The 18503-nt window shown below is 38.8% G+C and overlaps 2 protein-coding genes across 3 annotated transcripts in view; one reads left to right on the plus strand and one right to left on the minus strand.

The window, feature by feature from the left end:
• Positions 1 to 18503, plus strand: part of LOC138032119 (beta-parvin-like) — a 212006-nt gene that overhangs the window by 90772 nt on the left and 102731 nt on the right. The window lies entirely within an intron of this gene.
• The window catches only part of LOC138032116 (E3 ubiquitin-protein ligase UBR5-like), a 90456-nt gene continuing 74387 nt past the window's right edge, over positions 2435 to 18503 (minus strand). For both annotated transcript variants that reach the window (XM_068879709.1, XM_068879710.1), the window contains 13 exons: positions 18059 to 18363; positions 16468 to 16854; positions 14347 to 14588; positions 13748 to 14010; positions 12737 to 12959; positions 11658 to 11866; positions 11295 to 11425; positions 9766 to 9936; positions 7292 to 7376; positions 6544 to 6813; positions 3393 to 3540; positions 3068 to 3153; positions 2435 to 2978 (listed from right to left, as the gene is read on the minus strand). In XM_068879709.1, coding sequence (XP_068735810.1) covers positions 2766 to 2978; positions 3068 to 3153; positions 3393 to 3540; positions 6544 to 6813; positions 7292 to 7376; positions 9766 to 9936; positions 11295 to 11425; positions 11658 to 11866; positions 12737 to 12959; positions 13748 to 14010; positions 14347 to 14588; positions 16468 to 16854; positions 18059 to 18363 — 2733 coding nt within the window. In that variant the 3' untranslated portion in view covers positions 2435 to 2765. The remainder of the gene's footprint in view (positions 2979 to 3067; positions 3154 to 3392; positions 3541 to 6543; positions 6814 to 7291; positions 7377 to 9765; positions 9937 to 11294; positions 11426 to 11657; positions 11867 to 12736; positions 12960 to 13747; positions 14011 to 14346; positions 14589 to 16467; positions 16855 to 18058; positions 18364 to 18503) is intronic.

The following is an 18503-nucleotide window of genomic DNA, read 5'->3' on the forward strand; positions in this document are numbered from 1 at the left end:
ACAGGATGTACATTGTAGGTCGAAGAATGTCATCTATTTAGTCACCTGTAAAACATGCAAGATTCAATACGTAGGTTCAACATCGAATGAATTCAAGGTCAGATTTCGTAATCACAAATCGGCTATGTTGACCAACAAGGCCACGTGTGAATTGGCCGTCCATTTCAATAGAAAAGAACATCACATGTCTGACTTTGAGTTCATTGTTATTGAAAAAATTGTTAATGACACTACTGATGATATGGCCATGGTTTTACTTACAAGAGAGGCTTTTTGGTGCGCACAGTTATGCACCCTCCAACCTTACGGCTTGAACAAAAGATCCGAGTTTAATTCCAAAAATAGAATAAGGTTTAATTAATCATTCACTGGAGTAATTGTGCAACCAGTTGGGCTTTGTTTTTTTTTGTTTTTTTTTCCAGTTACGCCGTGCAGATCGGCATTCTCACAGGCCCTGTTCAGGGATTCTATTACTTTTTAGGGGCCCTGGGCTCATCATTTCGCCACCTGATTGCATGATTTACAAAGTCCTGTTGTTTATTTAAAATTATTAGTTTCGATGTCTGGTGATTAACGCCTTTTTCGGAATAGAGCTAACTATTTCTTATCTCACGTATTGTCCACTCGATGTATTCAAACCGCACGTATTACATGACATATTATTGTGATTTTTTATAATTTTTTTGTAATTTTAAACATTTTACACCCTTTGGTTCATAGTTTTGTATAAATAGCGCAAGTTCAGTTGTACCAAGTATTTTTAGTTTTTAGTTTTTAGCGTGTACTGAGGAAGCCCGAAGGGCGAAACGTTTACACGAGATTATAATATACCAGACCTGTGAGAAGTTCGCCAGCGACTCATTTTTTCATTCTTCCTATTAACTTATCTGAGTCAAGACGTTTTGTATCCTTTTGGATCCTCCTCGCAAGTGGCATCACCGTTGGATACTCAATCTTTATCATTCTACTGAATCTATTGTAATCTGAGATCGATGTTAACTAGGAAGTATTTGAAGTAATTCATGTCTTGCTTTGACGGCTTTAATGATGTGGAGTTTTTCAGTTAGGCAAAGATTGCATCGTTTGGAAATGTTGTTGTAGGCGCTTGCTGAAGAGATGACAGACCAGCTTCTCTTGTAGTTTTTCTCGTTGTCCTTGTTTTTTCCAGAGTGCGTGGCTAATTCGGTGCGGCTAGCGTATTTTCTGTTGCGGAATGTTAGATTATGTTGCGTATATCGTTGTTTGAATGTTCTTTCTGTTAGCCCGATGTAGTTCTTTCCTGTGTCGTCTAAGTCTGTGGTCACGTTGGCTACATCGGGCTAACAGAGAGTGGCACTGAGATGGGCTCGCATCCTGTCCAGGGGTTTGTTGGTGGCTTTCAGGTGCTTAATGCTGCAGAAACCGTGTGAGCGCTGAGGGCTTGTGTCCAACTTTCCCTTTCAGTTAATAAGAGAAGCATATTTTTGCATTACTTGAAAGCATTAAGGGCCCACAGACAGATTTTTCGCGCGTTGCTAAGGAAGTGAAATGTTACTTCCGGTAACTGACGTCATCATATCGTGAGCTGACCAGAAAACCCACTCACCGACCTGGAAAATTTGATAACAATCTCTTAATTGTTGTTTGCATCGAAAGTTTTTCCTCGTCCTCCCTAGAGCTCTCTTTCAGATCAACTGCGCAAGCGTAAACGAACGGACTTCCGGTTTGAGAAAAAGCTAAATTTCCGGCGGTTTTTTTTAAATTGAATTGATTTTTTTTATATGGCACGTTTTACCCCCAAATACAGAATATTCTTGGATTTCACATGACGTCACGGCCGCTATGTTGGTGTCCCCAAACAATGAAATGGCGGCCATGTTGGTGTCCCGATCCAATCCTCCGGGAATTGAACTCTATTATTATGCTAACGTCTTCTTTTATTTTCGTTGAAAAACACGGCTGTTGGTCACCTGAGTGAAAGCCAAGAATATTCAAGCATTGGTTTTTTCAAATCATCTTTTTTGAAAATGTTATGGGTTTTCAGTATCGTTTATCTGTTTAAAAATAACATTTTACATAATAAATAGAAAACCATGCTTGGCTGGATGCAAAAACGAATACAAATTATCAAACCACTGATTATATATTTATTGGTCACGTGACCATGGGCGTGACACGACGGTGTCATATTTAGGGTCATGGTTTACCAAAGTTGGAAACTGACCATAATAATGCAAAATTCTCTCAAATTACTTAACCATTACATCCTTAGCAACACACCCCCCAAAACACGTCAGTAGGCCCTCAAACACAAGAAAACGTTTCCAAAAACTGATGCTTCTCAGTGCAGGATTGAACCCTGAATCACTCCCCGCCCGCTCACACATCCAGACGGGCTATGTGTGGTGACCACTGCACTAAAAATTATCATGATCAACTAAAATAATGTCAACTACAGCCCTGATTCATGATTTAATGAGTGGCCTTCCTAAGATAGACAAGGGATAAAATTTTCTTCACTTGTATCCAAGAAAGTTAAAAATGGCAAAGAGAAATGCAACTCAGGCTGGCATGGATCCTAGATGTTGAAGCTGCATGCAGCAACTCCTGTCTTTCGCGACCCATCAACTTAATTCAATTGACAACGGACACTGCTAGTACCAGTCAAACACTATTCTTAAAAAAAAATAGCAAGGATATGCCTAACTGACATACTGCCTTAAAGATGAATATCCAGATCATTATTGCTTTTAACAGTTGCAAAAAATAGTCATAGCACTCTCAATCTACACAAATCCGAATGTTTTTGTCTTGATTGCCAGAAGAAGCTTGCTCTTGAGAATACTACGAGACGAATAAAGTGGAATATACAATCGAGATATGCAGGTGTTTGCTGTAGGAAGTTGATGGTCATGAGCTGGTTTCACGGTAACAGATGGTTTAGGTTGAAAGCCTTCCTCACTTGCAGGCAAAGCAGGGCTTGAGGTCCAGAAGTACACCTTGGGAGAAACATATTAGACTTAAACTCCTTGGTAATTAGCAATACGTCTAAAACCGAAGTCAAACATTTTAAACAAATCAACCTTACCAAGTCTTGCCTGTCCTTATTGGTCATTTTCTCCACAATAGACCAGAACCATTTCTTAAACTTGAGCAGTTTATCAGCTCCCGCACCTAAAAAACGACCATTTGCCTTTCAATGTTGCCTGTTCAATTTACCCCCTAATTCCTACAAATCGGCACCTCCATTTCTGCATTTAAATAAAAAGCCTAAAACAATTCTCAGTCATTGAATAACGGGGTGCAGCAGTTAACAAATGTAGGGGAATATATAAAAAAAGGATCTTTCTAGCTTTGAAAGTTTGTAAAATAGGTTGTTTTCAAGGGTACTATTTCAGGCAATGTTTGTGTACCTCCTGTTTCATCATTAAATGATGTGTAACTCATCAGATGCTGAACATTCACTTTTCCACAGCCGTTTAACAAAAGACGGAAATCCTCAGCTGTTAGGTTATCGAATGCTGACAAAGGCAAAACATCAAGTACACCATTGCGCAGAGACTACAATGAAAACAATGCATACAGTAAATAAGATCAACGCTTCATTCCAATAGCAGGTATTGATGACGTCATTGCTGCCATGTTATTGGACGAAAACAAAAGATCTCTTATTAGCTTCTTTTGTTGATCCACCAGCAATTGTACATTACACCATTGTCACCCAAGTCTCAAGAGATTGGTGGCAAACCATCTATATGTAAATTCTGTACATGGGGGAATTTATAAACTGAAAATCCATTGGGTTCACTTTACCTGCAAACTGAATATGTTTACGCCAGGTCCTAAACCTTCTCCCATACCATCTGAAGTTAGATACATACATGTATGTTGCAACTTCAACTATTGGAAATTCAGAAAAAATCCTTGTTCCAGATGGGATTTGAACCAACGACCCTCCGTGATATAGTCGGTTGCTCTCACCACTGAGCTACTGAACACTGGTGAGCAAGGGTGACATGCTCATTCGACCAGATCACAGAGGGTCCTGGGTTCAAATTTCATCTGGATCACTGAAATTTCCATTTGATATGGATTATGGGAAATAATCATATATGTATTGAAAGACAACCCAAGTGTATCGACGTAGGGATGGAGGTTTATCTATGACAAAATTCAATGATCACTATTTGAAATAAAATCGTGCAAATCGTAAATGCATCAATCCAAAGCTGAATGGCCATCACGGAAAGAGGCATAACGTAAACAGCCATAACGCAAACTGTCATAACGCAAAGAGGCATAACGCAAATAGCCATAACGTAAAGAGGAATAACGCAAAAAGGCATAACGCAGAAATGCATAACGCAAAAGGCATAACGCAAAATAGCCATAACGCTCAGGCATAACGCAAAAGCCCTTTGAAGAATGGAGACTAGTTGTGTACTCCGTAAATAATTTGAGCTCTAAAACAAAACGTCAATCGCTTGTTCAAGGGAAAGGGCATACAATCGCTATCGAACTTTTTCTTCCTGTTTAAGTTATGCCTCTTTACGTTACGGCCCTGCGTTATGCCTCATTGCGTTACCCTTTTCGCGTTATGCCTCTCTGTATTAAGCCTCTTTCCGTGATGGCCATTTGCAGAATCGGCTTGTCGCCATTCAGCTTTGTATTGATGCTTTCATGATTTGGACGCTTTTAATTCAAATACTGATCATTGAATTTTGTCATAGATATACCTCCAACGTAGGACTCGAACCTGGAAACGTTCATTGTTAACCCGTCACCTAACCACTTGACCGCCACACCTCTGTAGCTGCTCAGGGACAATATTTTAAACACTATTTGATAATGCTGTATTATCACTAGGCAACAAACAATATGAAACACTGCGAAAGGTCGATTTCCAAACTTCACGACAAAGCTAAAAAATTCAAAATCTAAGCTTAGGCTTAAATTTTTAATCTAGCTTAGGCCTAATAATTCTTCAGTAGCGACATTCTACGGGAAACTAAAATAATTGTTTTTTTGAGAAAGCGCTGTCTTGGTCTTCAGTGGTAAAGCCGAAAGAAGCGGTTCCTATAGAGTAGAAGCTCCGTGTTCAAATCCACTCCACGGATAAGATTATTTTATTTCCTTATTTTCTTTGCTACGCCTCGTGTTTTTAAACCTGATAAATTACTGCTGCTCGATTTTTAAACATTATTTAAGAAGGCCCAAACCAGTTTCAACATTTGAAAGAAAAGTTCTTATTAGAAGGATTGACACTACAACACTTAAAAGCAATGTTATGGTACCATATTACCATTATTAAAGATTCAGGTTTTTTTGTGACGTAAAACGTTACCGTGGCAACAGGAAAGCCCTGCAAAAACATCCCATATTTTGGTTTTGGCAGCTGATATCTCAAAAACAAACACGATGACCCCCCATTTTTTATTTCTGAAATGTAATCAGCATGACAGAATAAAACTTTCTGCAAATTCTGTGGAGTGAATTAGGGCCACCTTAACTAATTGAAATTTTAAGGCAGCTCTGAATCCGCTCCACAGAATTTTTTAAAACTTTGCAGAGAGTTTCATCTTGGCCTGCTGATTACTGTTTTGCAATAGATATGAGCAACTAAACCCAAAATATAGGGTGTTTTTGCAAGGCTTTCCTGTTGCCATGGTAACTTGTAACGTCACAAAAATGACTGCATCTTGTTCAGCAATAATTGATGTTTTACATGGTACCATAACATTGCTGTTCAGTGATAAAGTGTTGTAGTGTCAATCCTTTTAATAACAAGGTCTCGTGAAAAAGTTGAGACTGGTTTGAGCCACCTTAAATATAAAATTTTAAGCCTTTTAGCTTTGATAACGGGCCGGTTATTAGCCATCAAAAACTAAGAAATTCTTGGGTGGCAAAAGCGCTTATGATCCAATACATTCTTTGTAAAAGGCAACATTGCTCAGAAATTATCTGGAATATTGTGTTCAAATTTTCATAGATAGCTCACTATGCAATGCACTTTCAAAACGATAGCCCCGTGTTAATGAGGCAAAAAATGTAGACAAATAAACAAAGATACCCCTATAGGACCAAGCGAAAACAATGTTTTCAGAGGCGGAATAATTAGTTCGAGCTTCCCACTGAAGGGTAATCTTGCGTACACCTGAAAACAATAAAGAACGTGCATTTCCTGGTTTATGATCAACAGGATTCATTTCAAGATAGCGTTCGAGCTATACTATAATCTAGCAACCAGGGATGCTTTCAATGATCTTTCTCCCGTATAACATCATAAAACACTGCTTCATGGTGTACGCTCTAAATATCGACCCCAGATTCAAAGCAATTTCCTTTACACCATGAAAACGGACACTACCAACATTTATGCTGTCTCCTAAGCAAAAGTCGAGTACATGATCCACAACAGTTTCACTTTGCTGGTACAACAACAGCCAGTAAATGTCAAAGTTTGAGAACAATTTAAGGAGCTATCGTCTTGAAAAATTCACATCAAAATACTGTATCCCTCTTAATACGAAAAAAAAGCAAAAGAAAAATCAATGCCATCCTTACTTGAAGAGCTTTAATGTTAGAGCCCAGCATCCTTTGCTCAGCATATAACCGCACATAATCATGGACATTTGAAGGACACACGGCAACATTCTTTCCGTCTTTAACCAACTCTACCTGACCCTCGCTTTCCTCTGCAGTCACCTGGACGCTAAATGTTAAGTCCAGAGCTTTAAATGTTTCCTCAGCATGAGGAGAAGCGGCTTCAACGATTAGTTTACGCAGGCTTTCATAAAGCATAGGATCAAAGAATGCAAGGTCGTGCCAACCAATCTAAAGAAGATCAAATATTTCAAAAGAACGATGTGAGTGCAACAAACAATCCTGCTAACGTCAGTAGCAATGGAAACCTGGCTGGTACATCTCACCCTAAAACTAATCATCATCACAAAAATAATGTGCCAAAATGAAAGAACCCAAGGGCAACAACACGAAGAAAAACGATTCTTTACTGACGAACTCTTTAAAGACTTCCAAATTTTTCCAGCTCTGGACAAAAAAAATTTAACACAAACTCGTGATGTTTATTGCTTCCACAGTTTACAAATGCCATCTAAGAAGGGGAAACGGTAAGATACACAGAGAAAAACAAAGTGCGATCATCTTTTGAAAGTCTACTCAAATGAGGAAATGCAGTTAAGATATTCCTTTTGTATTTGGCATTGGTATGCATATTCAACTAGATTGATCTTTGCCATAAAAAGAAATAACCCGACTATAAAAAACGATAAATGTGTCAAAACTGCCATACCCTCCTGGATAAGATGTGCTTGATCACATGTCTGTTGAGGTTGATTGGACACAGTTCATTTTGCAGGAGGCACAGACCCATGATCCTTTATTGTAAGCGGAAAGAATTTTGTTAATACAAACATCACAGAACAAAATACCAGCAATAAGCTAAACCCTCACCTGCAGAGGGAACAAAGAAAAATCCTTTTCACGAGATATTTCTTAGTCCACTACACAAGCCATACATTAGACAGGCAGGTGTAACTGGTTTTAGTCTTTGGCGGAGCTACACGCGCGCGCGGAGCACCATTGTTAAGAAAATATGGTAGCCCATCGATGCGAGAAATCTTGGTTTAATAGCCATGACGTCATCGACCGTCCGTCCGCACATACGTGGTAAAGACTTGTTTCCATATCTCAAAGTGCCCTTGGACGTGAGGGGCCTGGAACAACAAAACTGAAACAACCCAAACCCATACAAAAAGGCCGACCTTAGGCCTAAACATGATCTAAAGCCCATTGTTTAGGCCTAAGGTTAGCACTTTTGTAAAGGTTTGGGTTGGTTCAGCTATCGTACCCTTCACCCCCTACGGCCACCCCAGGCCCCTGACCGCTGACCAGGTACTGGTTTTCGATTGGATTGCAGGCTCAACCCAGGTTAATTCACCTAAACATAAGCGAGGCTTTACATTTGGGCCCTTTCTGTGGCTCGACGCAGCTACACGGCCATACTACATCAACTATAGTTCTTACATTACACAGTCAACACTTTTCGGTGAAAAACGGTTTGGAAGATGTTTTCTTTCTGCATTTTTTTGCTGGTTTCAATGCAGCTTGACATATGATAGCTGTGGTCCACACTGGTGGCTACGCAGTGTCTCAAGTCAAGCATCGGAGGGATATAAACTTAAAGCTGAGTGTTTCTTTTTATTTGCTTTGGGCTACTTTTTTCTCTGTAGTGCAATTTTTGGCATATCTTTAGAAGCTCTGATAAGGTTACATGATGCCTAGAGGACCTATGTCTGGAACAGAAACGAAATTCATTGCCAAACTGGTGAATTCCAAAGTAAATTTCACTCGAAAAACCGATATCATACTTCGTGACTCATACGATATCGGTTTTTAGCGCAAAATTTACCGTGGAATTCATTAGTTAGGCAATTAATTTTTCTACAGAAGAAAGTAAAGGAAATGATTTAATTATTAAAGCAGCAACCGGAAACATCAAAACGCGGACAATTCGAAACCTGTTATTTTCACTAACCCTACAGGCAGTAAGAATAAATAACTGGGTTGCCTGTCGGACGTGTTGGACGTTCCAGTTCATTTTCTCAAATGGAGGTCATGCAGACCATTTGAGGGGTCACCCAAACGTTGTCCAGCAGTGGTCCTTTGACCACAACGTACTTTTTCGCAAAGAAACGTCGGTTTTTAAATTTGTTGAAATATTTAACTGATCATTTACATTTCATCTGTCAGGTCAGGAAGCCTTCTTTGTCAGGTTATTTACCCGAGACCCAACTCTTATCTGGAACACTGTTGAAGGCGCCACAAGACTGCGCAGAGTGAAGTACAAAATAAATGAAACAGACAGACAACTGAAATGCAACTTCAGTAAACACAGATGCATTCAAGGCGTTCGTGTTGTACATAACACCAAATTTCGTAAAATATCCAACGGCAAAACGCAATTGTTGTCGAAGACCATTACTCGTCGCTCTTAAGGTTCTAATTATCTCTTTTTCACCGCCTGTCTTGTTTATCCAATTGACGTTCCATTCTTGAGCTCCATAAGGGTATACTTTGTTCAAAGATCAAATAAAACGCCATTCGTGTTACTTTGACGCCATTGCAGGTTAACTAAGGGTGCAGTCGATTGACCGTATTCCGGAATAGGGATATATGGAATATAAGTTAGGAATCCTTAGTTTTTACGGAGATTCACACTAAAATTGTCAAACATTTGATAACATGCTATTTTAAACATATTTTTATTATCCTTGCTGCTTCGAAACGCACCAAACATACCGTTTTAATCATCACTCCACGTATTCTTATTCTGGAACAGGGTCAATCCAACGCGCCGTAAGTGTTCTACTGTGTCCCCCGGATAAAATCTAGGCATTTCTACTACCCCCTGAAACCTACCAAAAATACGCGAAGACGACTCTACGCACAAATACAATACTTAGCAGGGGAGTGACAGGAAAGACCTATTGCGCAACTTTGCCATTTTCTTGGCACGGAAAAAAATAATAAACGGAGAAATTCCACTCAGATTCTGACTGACCTGCCATACGGCAACCCAGTAAAAATACCTTTTCAGGCAGCTGGTAAATAAGCCGTTAAATAAGCTGGTTTAAGAAGAAAATGAAGCTAAGAATAAAATTTTTGCGTCTGTAAACAGCATTATGGGTACTTCATGTTAATGTTGTATATTTGTGTAAAACAAATTTTCAAAAAAAGAATAAAATTAAACCACAGCACATGTACCTGCCAACATTCCTAAAGCAATTCAGCCTCTCATCTGTGCCTTTTCCTGGTCGCGGAGAGTAAAAACCGAGTTTGCCTGGTTGGAAGAACAACGGTGATGTGTCATCCTCGCAGTCGTCAATCTCCATACCAGAGTTTGAAGCATTTTCTTCACCATCATTACTGGCTTTCCTATAAAACAAATCTCCCTCTCATTACATCAGATATATGACATGGCACGAATGTGAGTGGTCTCACCCCATCCCCTCGGAAATCGGGGTTACCCAGACGGATTGACAATTTTCCATCAAATGTTGGCAATTTTTCAATCTTTCGCACAATTTTCCACACTGAGGGCCTTTTGCAAAACACCAAAATAAAATACAAGACCTGTAATGTCCCTCATTTTTCTATATCAATTACATCAAAGGGTAAGGCGCGATTGCTTTACTTATATTTGTTAACGTCAACGAACTGGTAAAACATAGGGCGGGAGAAAACTAAATATCTCCACGAAGAAATGATGATGATGATATTATCATCATTATTATTATTATTATTATTACTATTATTATTACTATTATTATTATCATTATTATAATAATCCCTTTATTAAAATATTCCAATCAGAATTGCTATTTACAAGTTAGAAGTAAAAATAAAAAGAGAAAAAAAACTATTAAAACCCATTATAATTCATTTCCATTACAAAAGAGACTAGTATGAAGCACAAACTTACAAAGATATTCTTATTTGTAGTAAGAAAAATTCATGTCATGATAGCATTCTAACTAAAAAAAATTGGAAATAAAGATAAGCTCCTTAAAGAAAAGCCACTCTTATTTAAAAAATAAATAAATAAATAAAAAAATAATAATAATAAATATATATATATATGTATATATATACGTAAAGTAGGCTTGTATTTGCTGTACTAAGAGTGCTCTATACCATGCGGTAGGGCAATTATAAATGAATGAATAATCAGGACACGATCATACTTTTGCCTCTGGTTTTACCGCTTTTTAGTCATACATGGCCGTTCGTGTTGCACGCTCGTTAGGTAAATAGGAGTGTGCAACACGAACGGCCATGTATGACTAAAAAGCGGTAATCTTCAACGAATAAAATCACTCTTGGTTACACACTGATGAGTGCAGGACAAACTAAACGTCCTGTACGAAACAGGCCTGTATGAAAACCAGAGGCAAAAGTATGATCGTGTCCTGATTATTCATTCATTTATGTATATATATATATATATATGCAGATAATATCAGTCAGAAAAAAAAAAAAAAAAAACAACCAAATTAAAATTACGAAAACTAAGAAATTCTGGCGGTCACATTCTCGATTCTAATGTCTGTGTCCTGAAGGTCTACATTATTATTATTCTCATTATTATTATTATCATTATTATTATTATTACTATTATATTATTATTGTTATTACTATTATTATTACTATTACTATTACTATTATTACTATTATCATCATTATTATCATCATCATCGTCATCATCATCATCATTATCACTATTCTGTACTTACTTCCCAGAAACCAAAAGCAGCTCAACCGCTTCATCCACTCTTTGTTTTAAGGTGTCTTCACTTGCTAAGAGTAGCAGTAACTGTGCTGGTGATAGCTCCAATAACATGCCAGTGATCTTGCTAGCAAGGGCCTGAATATGCGAACAATAGCTGAATGATGATAAACCTCACAGAACATCATGCATTATTGCTTATTGACTCTCACGTCTAACATTGTTTTAAAACTCTTTAGTTTACCGAGGATTGTTTGAGGCAACGAAAGGAATGCTCCCCAAGAGCCTAGCCTAAGGTGACTGAATCACATACCCAAGAGGTGCCTAAACATAACCACGGTGGTTGACACAGGTCATTAAAATTACTCACAGGTTGTAAGGCATGAACGCGCGGGTAGAGACGTTCTCCTAATGACTGTCTGTGATAAGGCAGTGGTTCACCATCCTCTGTATCAGCAACATTGTTACTACTGTTTCCACTGAAATGGAATGGTCGCGCATCAGCAGATAGCTGCCGTCTTCCATCACGGTCACGCTTGTATCGGTTACTTGTGGCTCGTCGGATTCGCTGCACAAGGTCTGTTTCACAAGAAAATTTAACAGTATCTTGTGTTAGAGACACGTTTGACAAACGCAAGTTTGCATGCTTGTAAAGTAACAAAAGATTTACTCTATTTTGAAAACTCTACCAAAGCAAGTTGGACAACGGCAGATTTTGTCTCTGAAAGAAATTGAGCTTTATAACGCGAACAGCCTCTTGGGCCACATTTTATGCACCTTCAAGCTAATTTCACCATTGTGACTAATAATACCCTCTAAACTGATCTCTCGGGTTGGCGCAAAGCATAGTACAAGAACAACTGACAGAATGGATATCAGTTGGGTCAGAGTCTAGCCAGAACAACTAAACCTCAACCAAAAAGCTCTGACTTTTTTATTGCACTGCTAGCATGAGCCCTGGGCAATCCCTTAAATTCTGCAGCGTGATAAAGAGGGCATTGGCGCCACTGAAACAGTTTGGAGCAGGGGGCTGGGAACAAGAAAAAAAACTAATATCCATATATTAGTTTTCTCTGACTCTTGCAAATGCCCTTCTATTTCTCCTAACTACTATTAAAGTAAAGTAACGTAAAGTAAAGTAAAACAATCATATTTAACGTCGATAACTCGTAACAGTAATTCAACTGACAAACGTGAGGTAGACGGTGCGCTCATTTTACTCCCCCCTCGCTATCAGTACTCCATTTTAATTATTTAAAGCTACTTAAGCTACACAGAACGGAAAGAAGTCGAAACAAGTATGTGTGAATCGAACTCAGGACCTCTTGCACCAAGGCCACACACTAACCGACTTCGCCATCCTCGCTCCTATTTAAGAAAGCTCAGCTCACAAACAGCCAGTTTGCTCTCAATCCAGTCCATAATTGAATACAGTAGATTAAAACTCACTTTTACTAGTGAAAAGGGAAGGTAACTTTTCTCCCGATAAAAATGCCTCTCCAATAGCCGTGTAAAAGCTCCTTGCTACTCCAGTCCCCTCACCAGGTTCATCCTTGAATGTGACCTTGACTCTGTGTATGGTCATTGGACGGGACCTAGGCCCTCTACGCCCAAACTGAGTATTGAGCTGCCGAATAGTTTGTTGTATCAAAGTCAAACGGTCACGTTCAACCTAAGTGAAGGCAAAATAAGTGTTAAACTACACGTCACTCTTGCTCAATAATGACTTCACAACAAGCTGACTGGGGAGAATAATGTTTTCAATGATAAGTCGGAAACTGTCGCAAATTAAGGAAAAAAACAAAAGCATGCATAATTAAAACAAACTTGTTACTCTTCACCTTTACAATGATTTGGCCTTAACTTCCCTTTTGACCTTCAATGGAACAACCAACCGACGTTTGAACTATTCCATGCACGTAAATACCACACAAGTGAATGGTTCTTTCCGCGCATTGCGACTGACTAGCTCGGAGGTGAAGTACTCTTATTAGTGGCAAGGTCATTACAATCCAAAATGTACTGTTATGTTACAATCTTACAAGAAAAATTAATAAATAAAAAGTATAGTCAGAGTTCAAAACAATATATAATAACACCTACAAGTTAGTCACAAAGCAGTTATACACAAATAACTAACTAGCTTATACAAAGTAAGTGCATTAATATACTTAGCAAAGTTTCAATGTTCAGTAGTAGCAAAAGCACTAGCATATTTTGAAGTAATTTTAATTCTATAATTGTACAATTTAAATGAGATACTATCATAGCTTCTAATTTACATCGACGACACTGTGAGTTCACATTGATAGGAAATAATCCCTCAGTTTCTTAACTACGTTATGAAATAAGTTTGTCCTATAAATCCCGATTTGCTCGCTGGTTTTGACACTATTTTTGAAGAACTGCTCTCTTTCCCGTTGGTGCTTTTGTCCAAATTACCTCCAAAAACAGATTTACCTCGAGAGTTAAATCCCTCTGAGTGGAGTTTCTTAATCGCTCCATCTCTCTTCTGAACTTGATCTCCTTGACATCAAACCTGCCCAGTTCATTCAGCACAGAAGATGGTTCTGAGCCAACATCTTCGAGAAAGGCCTGGCCGAACATCTCCACGCAAAGACGCCAGCGACTTAAGATTGAATTTGCAGACGTTCGATTACAAATAAAAGGTGTGGGTGAAACAGATACAGCTTCATCTTCATCACTAGAGTCACTTTTAGAGGCTGCAAATAAAGGGCAAGTAAGCAAATTTTAAAGTTCTTGTAAGCTATTGCTGGAGGAATCAACACAACTACTAAATTGCAGTTGGACAAAACCCAAGGGAATGTTTATGTAATTTGTTTTATATCCATTAGCGATTGATGAAATCGGGGTAATTTTTTCAACGTTTAATAACCTTTTTATAAGTATCTATTCAACACAGAATGTTCCACCTTAAGACCAAAGGACTGTCAAACACTTTAAAGTGTTGCTGGTGGAAAAGTTTAATCAAATACGAATCAACCACAAAAAATAATTGAAAAATAACTACAAAAACTTCTCTCTTCTTTTTGCCACACCTCCTTGTTGTCCTAATTGACTTCTTCCTGAAGATAATAACGCCATAGTGTTGACTTGAGATGGGCAGCTGCTGCTCCCATCGGCTCCCTCTTGTACAGTACCAAACATCTGTTCCCTACGTGCTCCTGGGTGCAACAAATGTGGCTGGCAAGCAAGAGGCAGTGCTTCTTCAACAGGAGCCTTGTATGGGTCAGGTGGAGTACATCCCAGCACCGTAGTGGAATCAGTTCGTACGAAAAAGCTAATGGTGCACAAATATCCAAAGCACACATGAAATCAGTTTGGCAGAAAGAAAAACACGTAAAAATAGGTACGTCAGCTTTTCTTAAATAAAATATTGCAATGATTTTGAGGTGATTTAGGCTTAACTGACAGTCGACTAATAACATAACGACTAAGTTAACCAATCACATCAACCACTCGATTTTTTATAGCATCTACTGACATTACACAAATCACTTGACTCTAAAGATGACTTCCATTCAGGTTGTCGAAACGTCAGTCAATTTTGTCCTAACGCAGTCCCTCTCAGGACTATGCTCACCTAGATGATTGTACTTCGATTAATGATACAACTCCTGAGTTCAAATCATTTACAATAACGATTAATTCGCTTATATTAAGTAACACAATAGAACGATCCCTAGTTCGTTTAACCTGGCTCTTTCACAACGCGTCTAACAGTAGTATTTTATTGGAGAAATTAATTTTACCATTCCACATGGATAAAACTAATTTTCATTCAAACAATCAGAACTCAGACTCACTTTAAAGAAGAAGCTGCCTTAGGAAAAACAACTTTTACCCTGAAGGTAATTGAGATCAATTTTATACTGCCATACTTTGCAAAGGCCAACCTTTTCATTAAGCAGTACCATGATATTCTAGCCTCACCACAATTACTACGAAAGGTCTGTATCAATGACAAAACAATGAAGGATAATGCTCTATTTTTAAGTGCAAAGAACCACATTATTTCGGTCAACGATTCTTTTGTTGTATGCAGTCCAAGATGGAGGGGGGAGAATAGGAATGAAGTGTGAAAACTGGCCATTTGTCTCGCGCAAAACACATAAAAAAAGTACTTGAGCAGACAAACAGCTTATAAATCCTGTCTACGCTAAAATCTACAATCCTGGTCAAAAGGTTTGGGGCACTTTCACTTTTTTTTTTCACAAAAATAGTTGTGCCCTTAATCTGCCGCCCTGCTGGGTGTCTGGAGACAAACATTTTTCTAAAGAGCTTGTTTAAAGGATCCTAGTCAAACACGCCTCTGTTTTTGTTTACATCCGGGAATTTTTGTGTTCCACAAAACGCAGTTTTATTATCGGTGGGAAAATGAAATGAACAGCGAAAAGATAAAGGCTTTTACAGATTGTGATAGAGATCAGTATCCAAATGTTCGCCTGTGTTCAGTGCTGGCAGTTTGAGCAGACGTCACGCATAACATTATTTGAACCAGAATCATCGATCCCACAGTGAAATCGCTGTTCAAGATTCTTTGCAATGTAGCCCAAGAAATTATTTCGTCATTTTCCAAAAATGATAATAAATTGATTTTAATCATTATTGCCGTTAAACGCCCTCTGGTCTTCGAGGAATCACAATTCAATAATTGCGGTACTCCTCGCCGCCACTCCAAGAGAAAAAAGATGGTTCAACAACGGTTTTCGTTTCCACTCCATGAATTGTTGCGAAGAGGAAGGCATACATAAATAATCATAGAACATGAAATTCTAATAAACATAGCTTATTTTTCCATTGAAAACAGAATTATATTGCCCATGACCGATGGAAATAGAGTACTTAACAGTCACAGAATTCCGAGATTTGGGGGCACTGAAAATGGCGACTGAAGTGTTGTGGGCGCGCAGTGTAAAGGTATGCACTTCAACATTGGTCACGGGATGTGGGGGACACAATTTCTTAAGTTTGTTTTGTGACTGGAAATTACAGGAGGCTTGCAAATTAAACTTCAAAATTACGATGGAAAGGGGGTGGCCGTTTGGGCCAGGATTGTAGCTTTAAGATAATAGGCGTGACCAGTAGCAGTCCAGCTCGCTTAATATCCAGTCAGAAGATAGTCAACAAATGTTACAAGAAACTCTCTGTAAATGTACCTGTGCAAATGTCCTGGTATGCTTGGCGTAGGCATAGGCTCGTCATCAACATGATCTGTGTCGTCATCGTATTCCTCTGAATCGCGTTTGAAATTAGCAGTGTCCTCATCATCAACATCATCACCACCTTCATCATCATTTGCTGTATCAGCAACATCAACTGGCTTTTCCACACTTGATCGCTTGGCCTGTGAGCTCGCATTGGGATTATTTCGTATGTAATAAACTAACGCATCAAGCACATAAGCAACATGTGGCAACGAGGATACATCCATTTGAGGTAAAGAGCCTCCATGTTCATTTGAATGGCCTCTCAAAAGAGAAACCATATAGACAAGGAAATCTTGTCGACCAGTGTCAACACTACTGCCGGATGTGCCATGTCTCCTGTGAATGAAAGACAACTTGCGTGTTGAAGACATTCTTAGGGATTCTCCAATAGCTCAAAGAGACTATTAGAGCTCTGTAGAGCATCCAAACTAGTAATCGGAGGGTCATAGACATTTCGTTATGTGAACAAATCCAATCTGCGTAAATAAAATGCCGGGAGGGGGGAAGGGCTATTCTACCTCCTGGACATGAAATACCTGTCCAGTCTCAACAGTCACCACAAAATGAAAGCATACAAAATATGGTGCTTTGCATTACAGAAATTTCACGATTTAGCAAACATCTCTGAAAATATCTGAAGTGTCACCTAATTCATAAAAACCCATGGAACCTCTACATAAATGCCACAAATATTTGAACAACAATGCTTACAAACCGTAGTGTAGCAGCTCTCGTAACCTGCTATTGTTTGGTATTGTTAGCAGCTTCTGTTGTTTTTAAGTCTAATTCATTGTTTCAATAGTTGAGTCTTTGTTTTTGGCTAGGGTAGCGAGCCAATCATATTTTATTTCATAGGTACTGAGATTTATCCACGAAAATCGCACTGAATAAAATTTGTAGATTCTAAAATTAGCCAATCAGGAACACGAACGACAAAATTTCACTGTGAGGAAATATCGTTCGACCAATCAGCAACGCGAACGACGATGCACAAAAACCGCGCACTTTGAAAAATGGCCGAGGGAAGGTTTGCTTCTGTTTGCTCAGTTGAGGAATTTATTTTAGAACAGGAAAACAGAAATGCTGCTCAAAAAACTGAACGAGATGTACGATTGCTTGAACGACTTTCGAAAACGAAGGTCGAAGACAGGAAAATGGAAGTTATTCCAGCGGTTGAGCTGAATGAATACTGAATACATCAACCAATTTATCATCTCCGTCGCACTTACGGCAATGAATACTAGCCGACTTTCCTTCGAAGTTTAGCGGCTTCCTTGGAACGACAACTGAAGAAAAAGGGCTATTCCGCAAGCATAACAAACGACCTGGTATTTGAGAAAGCCAGAGAGGTTCTTTAGTCCAAAAACAACTAAAGAAGCAAGGAAAGGGAAATAAACCCAAAGCGCCGGTAGCTTTGACAAGCGACGAACTAAAAACACTCTTCACTTTGGACTACTTTGGAATTTATCTGAAAAACAGTAAGTGTTGTAAATTTATTACATAAATCGCGCAAAATAAATGCACTTTTTATTTTCCATACCGTCTCACTGCAGTTCGCTTCCGTTTGTTTTCAAAGGCTCTCAATAGTGAAGGGTCTTCGCGATTTCGCCGATCTCTGTGTGGCTTGGGATAATTAGGCGGGTTGGGATCAGTTGCAGAAGAGAGTGATGAACCAAATCGCAGTTGGGCTTCAGTGCAATCCAAAACTGTGACCAACCAGTTCCAGGATGCTTGGAGTTGGTGATCCACAAGGGCACTGATCTCCATTAAAGAAGAGGAACTTGGAGTCAGGGACTCAGCTGGCAAGTCTGAAGGGTTATGAGCGATATTGAGGAGATCAGTAACCTGGAAAAGAAATTCAAGGAAATTAATACATACATGGCTAATGACCTGCCTTGTTTAACTTCTTGGCTGAAATATAATTTCCGACAACAAATACAGAAGGGCAACATGGACACTGTCCTCGTGCCTCTAGCTAATTTTCT

The sequence above is a fragment of the Montipora capricornis genome, chromosome 14 (genome assembly GCF_036669925.1).
Source record: "Montipora capricornis isolate CH-2021 chromosome 14, ASM3666992v2, whole genome shotgun sequence".
Classification (NCBI taxonomy): domain Eukaryota; kingdom Metazoa; phylum Cnidaria; class Anthozoa; order Scleractinia; family Acroporidae; genus Montipora; species Montipora capricornis.